The sequence below is a fragment of the Arvicola amphibius genome, chromosome 6 (genome assembly GCF_903992535.2).
Source record: "Arvicola amphibius chromosome 6, mArvAmp1.2, whole genome shotgun sequence".
Lineage (NCBI taxonomy): Eukaryota > Metazoa > Chordata > Mammalia > Rodentia > Cricetidae > Arvicola > Arvicola amphibius.
The window spans coordinates 6,696,166-6,712,442 of record NC_052052.2 but is presented as its reverse complement, the minus strand read 5'-3'; the positions used below and the strand labels follow the sequence as shown (position 1 = coordinate 6,712,442).

The window sequence follows — 16,277 nt, the reverse complement described above, 5'->3', positions numbered from 1 at the left end:
ATGAATGTCAGCAGGTTTTCAATACCGCGTGGCCTTTTTGGAACCGTGTGTGATAAAGTTTCCCATTGTGCATGAAGGTCAGGAGACTCAAAATACACAGGACCTGGAAATGCCGCTGGACTGTGAGTTACCGACTCAAGACAGGGCCTTGCCCTGTTTCAATCCAAGACAAATGTGGCGGTGACAAAAGAGGCGGGAGAGGGCGAGCCTGGCCTGTGCTCTCTGACAGCAGTGAAGAGGACATTGGAGACTGGGTTTAGAGTTGGCTCAGTGAGCCTCACTGTTAAGAGCCTTGCACACCCAGCTGCTCCGGATGGTCACCTTCGGGGATCTGCTGCTTGTGCGTTCTGCATTCAGTTCTGTAGGTGCTAGAGAGACGGCTCAGCACTTACAAGCTGCTTTTGCAGAGGATCTGGGTTGTGTTTCCAGTACCCACAAGGTGGCTCACTGCCATCTTCTAGAACTTCAGTTCCAGGGGTTCTGATGCTCTTTTCTGACCTCCGAGGGCTCCAGGCATGCCCATGGTACACATACATATGTGCAGGTAAAACACTCATACACACACACACACACACACACACACAAATCGTAAAAAGAAAGTTGCTCATAGTGGCACACACCATTGATCCCAGTATTTGGGAGGCAGAGACAGGAGGATCTCTGTGAGTTTGAAGCCAGCCTGGTCTACAGAGTAAGTTCCAGGCCAGATCAGGCTACATAGTGAGATCCTGTCCTCAAAAAGAAAAAAAGAAAACTAACATCTGTGCTACATGTACATGTACATGTGCTACATGTACTATGGTCCTGTAGTGCCTGTACTATGTGTACTACAGTACTACACCTGCCTGCACTACGGGGCAAGGGGCTCGATATTGAAACACACATACAGAGAGAGACAGAGTCATGAGTCATCCTTGAATCCCCAAGAATGCCCCATTTATTGCGTTCAGGGGCAGCTTATATAAAGTTCTGGTCACGCCCCAGCTCTCAGGATCTTTCAGCTGCTGACCCATCAGAACTCACTCCCCTGCCATCAGGGTCTCATGCTCAGAGCAGAGGAAAACAAGTTGTTTACAGGAGACTCGGGGTCTGGTGGTCTGCAGTCCCCAACAGAAAACTGCATAAACGTACATAGTCTGAATAATTCATATGTACGGCTGTCTGATGACACTGGCCAGACACATGCGAGATGAACTGGTTTTCGAGGGGCCTGTTCCCCCACCAGGTTGTGGGGTACACATCCCTTGCTGTGGCTTGTGTTTTCGTATGAACTTGTTGAAGCTCTCTGCAGATAGATCCCATAATTCATCAGCATCATTAGCATCCCGGTCAAGTTAGTATGTGAGACCAGCTGGCCTGTGCACGGAGCAGGGAGGAGATGGAAAGGTGGGACAGATAAGTTTGTTCTGAGGAAGCCATCAGGAGATTTGGAAACACTGACTGGTTGCACAGTTTGCACTAGAAAGCACACAGGAGCAGCAAACGCAGAAAGCTGCAGCATGATGACGGTTGCAGCCCCGCGTGGCTCTGCCTGTGGGAGCTTCTGGGTCGTATCTCAGAATTAGCAGTCATCCCTGAGATGCTTGAGGGTGAGAGGACGGGGCCAAAGCAACGCAAGGAGCTGATGGCCCCGACTGCTGCCAGTGATGGACAGCTGCAGTTGGTCCTGCCAAGGTGGGGGTGCTCAGAGGGCAGGCGCTTCTAGGCACAACCACCCACTCAGGCCGAGGAACCTTTCCACTCTCCCCTAGGTGACCTCCGATCCTGAGCTTCCTCTGTTACCAATTGTGATGGGTTCTCTGTTAGGGAGAAGGGCCCAGCCAACCCCAAAGCTGGGTCAATCTGAGGTCCTCAGCCTCCTCTAGGTCATGCCAAAGCTGCAGTCAGGAGCCGGCTTCCTTTCCTGCCACTCTGGGGTTCACAGCAGTATGGCTCTTTGCTCTCCGATGTTTGGTCTCTTCTACCCTCAACTTCAGGAATGAATTTCCCAGTTTCCCTCCTTTGCTGGCTCCAGAGGCGACACCTGAGTGAGAAGCATTTTTGCCTCACCCCCAACCCCCTTGACTTCTTCTCCTACCATTGCACTTAGTCCCCCAAAACCAGTTCTCAGCAGACACAGTCAACAGTCACTGTGGAATCTCAGAGGAAACTGGCCCCACCCACCTGAGTCAGGCAACTGGGAGGTGAGCTGCAAACATTAGCCACCAGCTTATGTACCCTTATGTATTCCGTATTCAGGTGAGAGCCTGTTCTGTTCCCAGAGATGCTGAAGCTTAGGATGTGGCTCCGGCATCTCTGCTCGAGTCTGTCCCCAGTCCAGGACACAAAGACTTCTGTGACCCCAGGGGCCACCTTTACCTGGACCTTCCCAGCCTACAGCCAGATCCAGAGGGAGATTTCTGATTTCCTCAGCACTTTAGGTCGGCCTTCCCTGCATTCCTTCCTGTCACCTTTGGCAACTTCTAGAGGAGCGCACGGGCCTTTGTCTTGTTTGCAGTGCTTGGGTCCAGCTCCCTCTGGAACAGCGGAAGAGATGCCCTGCCTGCTGCAGCTGGCCTCCAGGTGCTGGCTCACCTGCTGGAGCACGTTGATGAGACTGACGAGCCCTCCGGACACTGCAAGCATTGTAGGATGCTCAGGAGACAGCCACACAGACCTTCAATCAGATGGTTTGGGTGGCTGCCTACCCTGCTTTAGGACAAATCTAATATTGAGAAAAAATAGTTAGATTGGAAACGTAACATCTTAAGTTAATGTCACTGCAGTGGCTTTTGTTCTAGAACAGTGTGAATGTCATAGGAAGGCACTGGAAAATGAAACATAACCTTTATGGAGGGCCCAGTGGTAGAAAATTGAGCTAATGGGCAGAAGCAGTATGCTGCTGCCGCCGCTGCTGCCTGGGATAGATTCATGCTTTGCCCAAAGCCACATCCTCACCACACTGTAAGCATTAAAAGGAAACTTGTTAAGCTGATGTGGTAGCACAAGCTTTTAACCCCAGCATCTGGGAGATAGAGGCAGGTAGCCTCTGTGTGTTCTAGGCTAGCCTAGTCTACATAGTGGACTTGGGTCTACACGCTTGTAAGGCAAGCGCTTTGGCAACTGAGCCAACCCCTCCCTGCTGTGTGTTGCAGAAGCCAAGGCTTTGACATCACAGCTTAAGTAGCTCCTTGTGTCTCATCTTCGGTGTCTCTGCTTCCGGTCTCCTGTCCCTCAGCCCTGGCAGATTGCCTTCCCTTGCCTGCAGGGCCAGGCAGGGCGCTTCTTGCTTCTCCCCTGTCACCCTCCTTTGCAGTTTGTGTGGGAGAAGCCCTGGGGCCTTCTCTCCCGCGAGCCAGTCTGTCATAGTCATCCTACCCCTCTTGACAGCTTTCAAGCCCGTGAGACCCTGCAGGGCCGGATCTGACTGTGCTGTGTTTAAACCCACTATCACCTCATAGAGAATCCGGCCTCTTCCGACCCCGTGTCACAAGCTAGTGCTTTTCACGGACAGAGAAATTACAACTGTGTTTCTCGCTCCTCCCCTTGAACACTTCAAGGAGCTGGAAATGACCTTGAATTCCTGATCCTTCCACCTCCAACTCCAGGTGCTTCTGTGGTAGGAGCGGCTGTGTGTGTGCGCACGCGCATGCGAGCGTGCGTGCACGAGCACACTTGCGCCGGAGGTTGACAGCAGCTGCCCGCTTTAATCACTTCTCTGTATATTGAGGCAGCGGCGTCTCTCACTGAACCTGGAGCTCGCTGATCATCTAGTCTCAGGAATCGGCAGTCTCAGGGATCCCTTATCTGTACCTCCTAAGGCTGTGGTTGCAGGTGGGTGCTGTCCTGCTTCTTATCTGGGTGCTAGGGACCTGAACTCCATCCCTCTGCCTGTGTGGCAAGTGCTTTGTCCACGGAGTCGCCTCCCAGCCCCTTCTCTGTGCTGTTTGCTAAGAAAACCAAGGGCTGATGTGTGATTTCAGAATTCATAGTACACTGTGTATTTTTATAATTCACACCGGCTTAACACACATAAATGACACAGTTGGATGTTTTAGAGTGTGGAAGTGGTTTTAATGTGGAAAATGTTGCTCTTCTTAATGAGGTGGATCCAAGTTGCCTCTCTAGGGAAGAGGACTGGGATTTGCCCTAGAGGACTTCTGACACTGGCTGGAGACAAACCCTGGCTGATTTAACCAGGGAAGATTCTAGAGGGCCAGCTCTGCACATTTAATTAGCTAGCTTGTTTCTCTTTCACATTTATTTATTTTCACTTTATGGGTGTTTTGCCTGTGTGTGTGTAAGTGCACCAGGTGCGTGTGGTGCCCACAGAGGCCAAAAGAGTGGGAAGCACCGAGCTGCTCACCTGGCCCCAGTGTTTAGTTTTAGTGGGGGGAATCACTGAATAATTTGAAAGCATTTTACAAAATCCGAGAGAGCGGCTGCATCCACTGAGCCCATGGCTGGGGGTAGATTGAGGAGAAGCAGGGCCAGGTTCTTCCGCCTTACCCTTAGCACCAGCACTGTGTGACACGCTCTTTGTTGAGGAGAAAGAATAAATCTAGAGCTGCCATTCCCAACCTTCCTTTAATGCAGCTTCTCGTGTTGTGGGACACCCCCCCCCCACACACACACCATAAAGTTATTTTCTTTTCCACCTCTTAACTGTATGTAGTTTTGCTACTGTTACAAATTGTAACATAAACATCTAATCCTAGGCCTCTGTGGGGTCACGACCCACAGGTTGAGAACCACTGCTCTAAAGGTTTGCATCTGGGGCTTCTCTTTAGCATGAGTTATGCTAATGGAGTTTGAGGAATTGCTAGTTGAGGGGGGATGGTCCTGGGCTTGTCCCCCAGCCTGGAAGGAGGCCTAAGAAGTTTGGTCCTGCCTTCACTGCTTCTTCTGAGACATTGATATGGTGCTTACAGCCTTCAGAGGTTTATGGTGGTTACCTAAGTGAGGTGGTCCATTCATCCCCTGCCAGCGCTTGCCTAGTATGTGTGAGGCCCTGGATACCAAACCACCTCTGCAAAAAGAAAGTCCCCTTTGCCCCCGCACCCCACCCCATGCAGTTCTGCCAGGCAGAGCAGAATTTGCCCAGTAACCTCATTGATTCCTGTTCCAGGCCTCCCGTCTTTTCTGCCCTTCTGTTCTTTTTAAACTGCTGGCCAGGCATGGGGCACGTGCCTTTGATCCCAGAGTTCACTGTGCAGTTCTGGCTGGCCAGGAACTCCCTCTGTAGACCAGGCTGGCCTCAATCCCACAGAGATCCATCTGCCTCTGCCTCTGCCTCCCAAGTGCTGGGATTAAAAGCGTGCGTCTCCATGTCTACATGTCTAGTTTACGTGGTGGAATTACAGTTCCTCAGGCTTCTGACTGACTCTTGACTGGTTCTGGCTCATACGTTCTGAGAAGCAATGGCTTGTATATCTCGGGAGGGGAATATCTTGCTTGCTCTCACTTGACCTTTGGCAGGCGAGTGGGCGTCGGCGGCTGCCTTGGCATGTGCTCCTCATTGTGAAGCTGGCTCACTCAGCGCTGGCTCACCAGCACTCTGCAAGGGCACTGTCAGCAGGGCTGAAGAGCTTTGGAAGGAGGACGCATTTCTATGTTTGTGCTCTGCCCAAGTGTCCCGAGAGCCCAGCCTGCCTTCTGCACAGAGGCCAGAGATTGCTGGGAACACATAGCTCTGAGAAGCTGAAGACCTGTGACATTCAGCTGGTCAGAAGGACCACGGATGGTCTGAGCTGAGCAGAATTTATGATTGGAGACAGGACTCAGTCTGAGAGTGTCTTTTGTTTTTACATTTTATTATTAATATTATTGGTGTGTGTTTGTGCATGTGTGTACCACAGTGTACATGTGGAGGTCAGAGGACAACATGCCAACCAGAGGATAACTTACTGCCAAATTCATTCTTTCTTTTTCTTTCTTTCCTTCCTTCCTTTTTTTTTTTCTTGAGACAGGGTTTTTCTGTGTAGCTCTGACTGTCCTGAAACTCAATTTGTAGACCAAGCTGGCCTTGAACTCAGAGATCCACCTGCCTCTGCCTCATGAGTGCTGGGGAAATATGTGCACATTACCACCCAGCTTATTTTTATTATTTTAAATTGTGTGTATGTGTGTGTTTGTGTGTAGCTATGAGCATATGAGCACAGGTACCCCTGGCAGAGGATCACCCTGGACCTGGAATTCAGTCTCTTGTGAGCTGCCTGACAGAGTGTTGGGAGCCAAACTCAGGTCTGCAAGAGCAGTTCCTGCTCTTAATGGAGAGTTATTGTGAGTCTCCAGCCCCGAGAATGCATCTTCTGCATTTCCAGTTTGCAGCTGTGCAAATACCCTCCTGTCAGCTTTCTGTTGCTGTGAAAAATGCATGAGAAAATCACCTTACATGAAGAAGGGTGTGTTGGTGGTCAACCCACAGCCTGTGGTCAGTTGGCTCTTCATTCTGGGCCTGTGGAGACCCATACACCACTGCATGGAGTGTGTAGTGGAGGCTGCTCACTTAGTGGATGGGAAACAGAAAATAGTGAGCAGGAGAGAGAGATGGAGGGGCCCTCTATCCTGGCCACACCTCCAAATGACCTAACTTCCTTCCATCTGGTCCCATCTCCTAAAGGTTCCACCACCTCCCAATAGCACCTCAGGCCGGGGAGCAAGTTAGAGCATCCGGGCCTTTGGGGACACTTACTATCCAAACCGTACCAACCTGTTCACTGTTCTGAATTATATTTTACACTCTATGCATGAGTGTTGCTTGCATATATTCTGCACACCATGTGTGTGCCTGGTGCCCACACAGAGGGCAGAAAAGGGTGTCTGGTCCCCTGGAACTGGAGTTATGGATGGCTGTGAGCCACCATGTGGTGCTGAGAACCAAACCCAGGTCCTCTGCAAGAGTGAGAAATTCTCCTAACTGCTGAGTGGTCTCTCCAGCCTCTCCCACCTCAGTGTTTTCTAGAGAAGGAGAACCAGAGAATTTACTTTATTGTTTATTACGAATATTTGTTGTTTATTTTTTGACAAATCTCACTATGTAGCCCTTGCTGGCCTGGAACTCACAGTGTAGTCCAGACTGACTGACCTTGAACTTGCTGTCCTCTGCCTCTGCCTTCTGAGTTTGCAGAAGTGGGCCTGTGCCACTAGCTTTTAGGGACTTGAAGCCTTGCTGCTCTTGCCAGCCCTGTCATCTTCATAGGGGCTGCTGATTCTTCTTTAGTGGCCAGGGGATGGGCTAGAGGGTATTTATTTTAACTTTTATTTATTCTTTGTGGCTTTCTCATCATGTAAAGTTTATTTTTTTAATCAAGCTTAACACCCAAGCACCTGCTGCCACCTGGTGGCAGTATCCCAGGGTTGCGGCGTCTTTTGATGGACCAGAATTCAGTTTGTCTTGGATTGAAGTGTACAGTGTGATCAGCCTAGGTATTTGGAAGCAGGAAGCATACATCAGAGTCTTAGTTACAAACAAGGGTTTCTACCTGTAAAGGAGAGAAAGTAGACGAGAAAGTTGTGCAGTGTGTGGTTGACGGCAGGAGCCCTGTAGCGAGCGCACCGGTGAATCCCAAACCAGCCCACCAGCATCTCTTGCTTCTGTGACTGAGGCAGGAGAACAGCCTTCTTTAGCCCACAGAATTGAGATGTGCCTGGGACAAAACTTTCATATTTGAAGTTAACCCAGAGGTTCACTGCTCATATTGATTTTTTATTTTATGTGCATTGGTGTTTTTCCTGCATGTCTGTGTGAGGGTGTCAGATCTTGGAGTTACAGATAGTTGCTAGCTGCCATGTGAATGCTGGGAATTGAACCCAGATCTTCTGGAAGGGCAGCCAGTGCTCTTAACTGCTGAATCATCTCTCCCGCCCCCTTATAGTGACTTTTAAATCAGGTTTCTAATGTTAAAATCTGAAGTCACAAATCATTGTCATCTGAGAGTAACTCCAGAAAGCCCCTCCACTCACCTATAGCTTTGATTGCCAGTTTTACTGTTTGAGATGTCGCTGGGTTTTATCTGGAGTGCAGTGGAGTGAGTGAGGTAGTTCTGTCGTGGCTGATGTGTTCCTGGACGTACAGCCCACAGTGTGTAGGACTGTGTCATGGCTGATGTCTTCCTGGACTTACAGCCCATAATCTTCTGGTGGTTTTGGAGAGAGGATGATTACAGAAACATCAGTCACTTGTTTCTATAAATGTTTCATAATGCAAATTGAATGTGATGAAATATTAAAAATATCATTCATTAATTATTGAAAAGTTCAGTCTCTAGAAATGGCCATCTCTCATTATATTGCCAGCTTAAAGGAGCAATTGAGAAGTTTTGAATTATCAAGCTAGAATGCTGGGATGGTGGTGGAATTAATCACAAAGTTATTTTCTGCTCTGAAACTTGTTAACCATTTTCAACTGCAGCCTGTCCATTAAGGTGGCAGCCCGTCCACTCTGCTGGGACATAACGGGCACCCTGCATTTTGCTTGGCTTAATAATTTTATGTTTCTGTTGTGTTGGAAAAAATCAAGGTGAGATCCTCACTTCAAGCTAAGAGTTTTATGGACTCAAATACTGGAATAAAATTCAATTTTATTTTATTATTATGCCTGTAATTTTATTAGTAAAACAGACTATTAATACATGTTTGTATCAAATGTTACTATTAACTGCAAGCTAAGCTAACTGTATTGTAGAATGAAAGATTGGCGTGTGATTCAGTGGTGTGCAGCTGTGAGCCCAGCGATTTGGGAGGCAGAAGTAGAAGGATTGAATTTGAGGCCAGCCTGGGCTAAGTATCATGGCCCTGGGGGAGTGGGGGACACTAAGATTAGAGGGTGTCGAGACAGGACGGAGTGTCGGAGTTTGTGAGTGGTTTTCAGTGCCATTTACCTCCCCCAGGTGTGTCCCAGCTTCCTTCCCAGTGCCGTTTATGTAAAAAGCTTCTGGGAAGAGCCTGGGGTCTCCCAGTGGGCGAACTGCCCAGCTCCGTGCGCAGCAGAGTCACCCTCTGTCTGATGAACCCTTTGACAGAAGGCCGACCCGCGCTGCTTGTGAGCTTTTCCTGATTCTGTCAGCGCCAGCAGCCATCCCACCCTGCTGCTGCCATGGGGGAGGAGGGTGGCTCTGCTGACCTGTCTGAGTCATCCTCATCATCAGAGCTCCTGCCCCAGGAGTAGCCTGTGGCGCGAAGGAGTCCATTTTTGTCTCTGTGATCTGGGCTAGATTTCATGTGGCCTCTTCCAGTAATGACATCCTCTTTTTTCCAGAGGCTCCATCTCTTTTGACCTTGTTGATTTGTGTGCCGGTGGCCTTTCCTCGTGTGCGCACACACACGTGTGTAGCCAGCTGGCATTTGTCCTCAAAGGCGGCTGAGGGTTAGAGCTGCGACCCTAATCTTACCGGTATTTCTCCTTTTCTCCCGATGCAGTTAATAAGCACAAGCCGTGGCTCGAGCCCACCTACCACGGGATAGTCACCGAGAACGACAACACAGTGCTGCTGGACCCTCCCCTCATTGCTCTGGATAAAGATTCACCGCTGCGTTTTGCAGGTACGGTGGCCAGCTGTTCTCTGTGGCAAGCTTGGCCTGGGTAGGAAGCAGCTTCCATCTGGATGACTGGACCTTTCTGGAAGGGTTTTGGTAGCTGAGAGCTGCTGTGGCTCCAGGCACCACATGTTCTCTTTATAATAGTCGGGTAGCTGAGCAAAGCTGTTCTGCCGGTTGAAGGGGGAAATACTTAGCTTAATTGCATCATTACGTACTCTGCTTTGTGCAGATAGGCAGATACCGTCTAGACAAGTGCAGCCAGACGGAGCACACACAGACCACATGAGCACTGTTCAGTATAGCGTTGATGTGGGGGCCCGGGGACCTGGACGCGACCCTGGCTTTCACCTGCATCTGGGTGCTCAAATGCCAGTGTCACTCCACAGCACGTAGCCTTGTTCCGTTCGTCTACACAGACTTAAGGAACTTTGAGCCGTCTTTGTGGGGAGATTCTTTTAGCCTAAATTACTTTCTTTTTTCAATCTTTAAATTTTATTTAATTAAAGGTTTTCCTATAGATTTATTTATGTGTTCTAATGTTTTGCCTGCGTGTGTGTGTGTGTGTGTGTGTGTGTGTGTGTGTATACCGTGTGAATGCCTGGTGCCCACAGTGGTCAGAAGAGGGCATCACAGCCACTAGGACTGGAGCTGTGCATGCTGGGAATCAAACCCAGGTCTTCTACAGAAGCAGCAGGTTCCCTTAGCCACCGAGGCCTCCGCCAGTCCCTCTCTCTGTGGTTTAAAATCGCTGATGGTGTTGTGTTATTTAAGGAACATACACTGCATTCTGAGCACATTCTCCATTTGTTTCTTTTTGCTCTTGTTGTTTTCAAGACAGGATTTCTCTGTAACAGACCTTGCCGTCCTGGAACTCACTCTGTAGACCAGGCTGGCTTCAAACTCACAGAGGTCCTCCTGCCTCTGCTCCCAAGTGCTGGGATTAAAGGTGTGCACCACCGTGCCCCAGTATTTATTTTTTACAGGCATGTACTGCCATGCCCAGCTTAATGGGTTTATTTTTTTCTTTTTTACTTTACTTTTGTGTGTGTGGATATTTTGCGTTTTTTACTTTACTTTTGTGTGTGTGGATATTTTGCACCATGTGCATGCAGTACCAAGGATATCAAAAGAGGGCATCAGAGTCCCTGGAACTGGAGTTAGAGATGGTTGTGAGCCGCCGTGTGGGTACTGGAAACCAAAACCAGGTCCTCTGGAAGAGCCATCTCTCCAGCCCCAGTTTCTGGCTTGTTTGTTTTTGTTTCATTTTGAGACAGGTTTTGCAGAGCCCATCACAATTAATGCAAGCTGGCATCAAACTTTGTTGTCCTCCTGCCTCAACCTTTTGCGGACTGAGGTGGCAGACATAACACCCCACTTACTAAAGTTAATAAATGTTTAATTTGAGTTATTTTATAAAACTATATCCTGTGTCTTCACAGAGAAAAATCTGTAGGATAACATCAGAGGTTTTGGTCGTGTGGTAATTTTCCTACATTGCTGACATTTAGTGGTATTTTCCAGTCAGGTCTGTTCTTGCATTGTGTCAGCCTTGACTGGTGGAGGGCTGTCCTTTCTCAGCCCCAGAGTCAGGTACATGCTGGGATTACACATGTGTGTCTGTGGCTGTGTCCAGCTTTTAAAGTTTTCTTCCTTCCTTCCTTCCTTCCTTTCTTTTTTTTCTTTCTTTTTTTTTTTTTTGATGCATTAGCAAGGAGAAGAAGGTGTTTGTTTGTGTGTTTGTTATGTATGTAGTATTCTGTCTGCATGTATGCCTGCAGCCAGAAGAGAGCATCAGATTTTGTTATAGATGGTTGTGAGCCACCTTGTCATTGCTGGGAATTGAACTCAGGACCTTTGGAAGAGCAGCCAGTGCTCTTAACCTCTGAGCCATCTCTCCAGCCCTGTGTCCAACCTTTTGTATGGGTTCTGGGAATCCAAACCACAGGTTGTCAGGTTTTATCAAACTCTTTCTCCACTGAACCAAGAGTGCAGGTTCCTACAGAGGCCAGGAGAGAGTGTTGGATTTTTTTTTTTTTTTTTGGTTTTTTGAGACAGGGTTTCCCTGTAGTTCCTAGAGCCTGTCCTGGAACTAGCTCTTGTAGACCAGGCTGGCCTCGAACTCAGAGATCCGCCTGCCTCTGCCTCCCGAGTGCTGGGAGAGTGTTGGATTTTGAAGCCAGAGTTCTAGTTACCCCGCTCCACTGTGTTTTTTAAGTAATCACAGTTGTTCCTTCTGTATGTGGCATTCAGAGCTATATCACAGCCCTAGTGTGCTTGCCTAGAATGCGTTTTGAGTGGATTTATATACATTCCTGCATTTTAAGTGATTTCGAAGCCCAGGGAGATGACTCAGTGGTTCAATTCCCAGCACCCACCTAGGGGCTCACAGCTGGACCTCCAGGTCCAGGGAATACAACCCCCTCTTCTGGCCTCTGAGGGCACCAGGCACACATGTGGTGCACTGACACATGAGGCAAACATAATATATGTAAAACAAAAATAAATGTTTAAAAAAATAAAATAAAAATAAATTTAAGAGAGAGAGAGGGTAGTAACTTGGGCTGGGAATGATCTTGCTAAGCAACACAGACCTCGAATTCAGAGCCCAGGACCATGTGACATGTTGTGGTGGCACATGCTTTTAATCCCCTCATCATTCATGAGGTGGAGGCAGGAGGATTAAACTGTTAGCGTCATCCTCTGATACATAGTAAGTTTGAGGAAGGCCAGCCTGAGCTACACAAGACCCTTTCTCAAAACATAGCAAAGAAATGACTAAAACCCTGGGTTCTGCGTTCATTGCCTCTGGCCTCGATTTACCAAGCCAGCTGTGTGTGGCCTGTTTGTGGGGCTCAGTCCTACTACACAGCTAAGAATACATTTGCACCTAAGCATCAAGAATAGATTCTAGGCACTACTCCAAGGGCTTTATAAATAAAAATTTGTATTTAATTCTCTGCCACTTGAAGTAAGAATGTTTTCCGCCAGCCTCATTTTAAAGAGAGGAAGCTCAGGGGCTAAGAGCACAAGCCTCTCTTCCAGAGGACCCGGGTTTGTTCCCAGCACCCACGTGGTGGCTCATGACCATTATCTGTAACTCCAGTTCCCAGAGATCTGGTGCTCTCTAGGTACCAGGTACATGCGTGGTGCATAGACATCTATGCAAAACAACACTCACACACAAAAGATAAAAATATAGAAGTATTTTTAAAGAGAGAAGAGGGGAGTTGAGGCCCAGAGCTGTTGAGCTGTCCACTCGGCCTTAGAGGTGAGATTCTAGCTCAGGCTGGACAGCGGACACTGTCACGGTGCTTTTTATAGCTGCAGGAAGTCAGGAAGGGACGGGGACAGACAGACAGCCATGGAGGGAGCACACTTTCCCTCTTCTCATGAGACTGAGTTTACTTTTCTGTCCCCGATGATGTAAGAAGTCTTCTTTTATTTATTATTATTATTTAGGTGAGTTTTTGTTTGTTTATTTGTTTGCTTTTTGTTTGTCTTTCTCTGCATAGCCTTGGATGTCCTGGAACTCTCAATGTAGATCAGGCTGGCTGTGAACTCACAGAGTTCTACTGCCTCTGCTGGGATTATAAGTGTGTGCCACCATGCCTAGCAAGATTTAATTTTGCTGCCAAGTGGTGGTGGTGAATGCCTTTAATCCCAGCATTCAGGAAGGAGGCAGAGACAGGTCTACAGAGTGAGTTCTAGGACAGCCAGAGCTGTGCAAAGAAACCCTGTTCTGAAAAATTTTTTTTTAATTTTATTGTATCATTTATCAAATATATTTGGAATGAAACAATACCTATAATATTTCCTGGTTTTAGGAGTCCTCAGTTCTTTTTTATTGACGTATAAATTGAGATAAACTATTCAGAGACGCAGTGTAGAACCAAACCATAGTATTCCTTTTTTGTTTTGATATTTTGATATTCCTTTTTTGTTTTGAGAGGGCGAGAGGGCCTCACTGTGCAGCTCTGGTTGTCCTGTGTAAAACCAGACTGCACATTCGTTTCCCGGCCCCTATATTAATTACAACACTGTTTCACCAGTGGCTCATGCATATTTCTAGTTAGCTCTTACATCTTAAATTAATCCATTTCTATTAATCCATGTATCGCCATGAGACTGTGGCTTACCAGTAAAATTCCAGTGTCCTTGGGCAGCTACATGGCGTCTCTCTTACTCCTCCTACTCTCTCTATATCTCTGTTCAGATTTCCTGCCTGGCTATATTCTGCCCTGCCATAGGCCAAAGCAGCTTCTTTATTAACCAATGGTAATAAAACACGCACAGCATACAGAGGGGCATCCCACATCAGTCCTGGAACTCACTTTATGTAGACCAGTCTGGCCTCTAACTCACAGCGATCTGCCTGCCTCTGCCTCTTGAGTGCTGGGATTAAAGGTGTGTGTTCTACACCTGATCTTTTTTCTTTTCCTTTTTTAAAATATGCAATTCACGGACCAGAAAAGTCAGCCTTTATAATTCACTGAATTTTAAAAAACCGTGTTCACAAGACTGTTCACCCATCAACCCCTCTCCTTTAAAGCGTTTCAGCACTCCAGGAAGCAACCCCCGCCCCAGTTCACAGCCCTCAACAGTGTCCCGGTTCACGGCCCTCCATAGTGTCCTCTCAGCCCCTGGCGCCTGCCATGGCTTTGCCTGTTCTGGCTGCTTTCTCATAAGGTTATCTCTGGTGTTAGTAACTGCTGTTGATTTCAGGGTTCATTCATGTGGTGGCATCTGCCAGACCTCGTCCCTCTTAATTTCTGGGTAGCAGTCCCTTGTGTTGACAGGCCACATTCTGGTTTTCCCTCATCCATAGGTGGACATTAGCATTTTTCCACTTTTGCTGTTATGTGGATGTTAGGCTCCTGACGGCAGCAGGGGTCTTGACCTTTTGCCTGGGGCCTGAACAGGTGTATGGGGCATGGAAGGGAGCACCTGTCATGCCTGGGGCCTGAACAGGTGTATGGGGCATGAAAGGGAGCACCTGTCATGCCTGGGGCCTGAACAGGTGTATGGGGCGTGGAAGGGAACACCTGTCGGGCCTGTCTATCGTATCCCAGAATGTTGCCCTGGTGAGGCTGGGCAGACAGGCTCACGAGGAACAGACTTTAGAGCCAGCGGGTAGCACTTGAACCCTGGCCATGCGGCCTTCAGCCAGTTACTTACCTCACAGTTTCATCCTTTGTGAACATATAGCAGCTTAATACCTGGGAGCGGGGGCTAACCCTGTCTCACAAAAACGGGAAAACCCCAAAATTTTAACACCCTTCGGCTTGGGGAATATTAGTTTGTGTACATGTGTCAGAGCTTAAATTCGCAGCTATGGACCGGGCGGTAGCTAGGGTAGAACACTTATGTAGCATGGTTAAGGGTTGGTCCCGACCCCCCCCCACACACACACACACCAGAGATAGTAGAACAAACCTCATCTAAAGCAGTGAAGCCTTGCCTGGCCCAGAGTGTGAGATGGGACATCTGCTGCTTCAGTGATAACAGTGGAATCATATTTAACATTCAAAAAAACTACATTTTCAGGCCAGCAAAATGGTTTAGCAAGTAATGGCACTTGCCACCAGTCTGGGTCCCTCATCTGTGGTGGAAGGAAAAAAATCAACTCCTATGCTGTCCTCTGACATGCACGCACATGTGTGCACATGTGTGCTCACACACACACACACACACACACACACACACACACAGAGAAATAGATAAATGTAATTTTGTTTTGTCTTGTTTTGGTCTTGCTTCTTAGCCTTGGCTGTTCTGAAACTCACTCTGTAGAACAGGCTGGCCTCAAACTCACAGAGATCCGCCTGCCTCTGCCTCCTGAGTGCTGGGATTAAAGGCGTGCACCACCACACCCAGCAATAAATGTAATTTTTAAAGATGTTAATGTATATTCTTCAATTTAATATTATGTGGGAAATAGGTTTCTGTCTTTTTATAAGTCTTCTGTGTCTGATTCCCTCATAGTTTCTTCAAATTATTTTTGTGTTGGTGCAAGGCCAGACATGAAGAAGATGACGACTTATTCTGGGATCATTTTTGGCAATGAGTTTGCTGTCTTAACGTGACTGGAGATGGCTGTGAGCTCATCATCAGTGAACTGACAGTTCCCAGCTTGTTGTGGGGTTCTTTGCGGGCCACTTGTCCTTACTGCTTCCGGAAGTCAGGTGCCAGCACTCACTGGTGCCATTTCCCAGGTGGGGAAACTGACTCAAGGTGTGTCAGCAGAGATGATGACCTTGTCCATTTTTGTCCTTAACATCCTTGCTAGATCAGTGCTTGGGACACACTGGCACCCCATGTATGTAGGGAGGGGACAAATGAATTTAAGCCACACATCACTGATATTAGAGTTACCAGACAGCCTAGATTTGTTGTGCTGGCTCTCCAAGATGTTATAGTTCAAAGCTGAAAACGTTCTGGTTTGTGGTCCCAGCCCCTTATGGGGTATGTGCAGGTAAGCGCTGAGCTCACTTGACAGCGCTCTGAAGCAGACACATGTGTGATATGGATCATCTTATCCCTGACACCTCTGGTATATGTTGTCAGTATCAGACACGAGAGCACACACGGCCAGGTCCAGGTTGCTTCCTTGGGGTGAACTAAGTTGGTTCAAAGGAAGGAAATACACCAGTTTGCTGAGGATACCTGCTATGGGCGTCCATCTTCTTAGATGATGCCAGTGATGACTCCCTCTCTTTGCCAGTCTTCTTTCTTTCTTTTTTTTTTAAGGTTTATTATTT

General features: G+C 47.9%; 1 protein-coding gene across 4 annotated transcripts in view; it reads left to right on the top strand.

Moving 5' to 3' along the window:
* Positions 1–16,277, top strand: part of Clstn1 (calsyntenin 1) — a 63,979-nt gene that overhangs the window by 20,841 nt on the left and 26,861 nt on the right. For all 4 annotated transcript variants that reach the window (XM_038332885.2, XM_038332883.2, XM_038332884.2 and 1 more), the window contains exon 2: positions 9,400–9,522. In XM_038332885.2, coding sequence (XP_038188813.1) covers positions 9,400–9,522 — 123 coding nt within the window. The remainder of the gene's footprint in view (positions 1–9,399; positions 9,523–16,277) is intronic.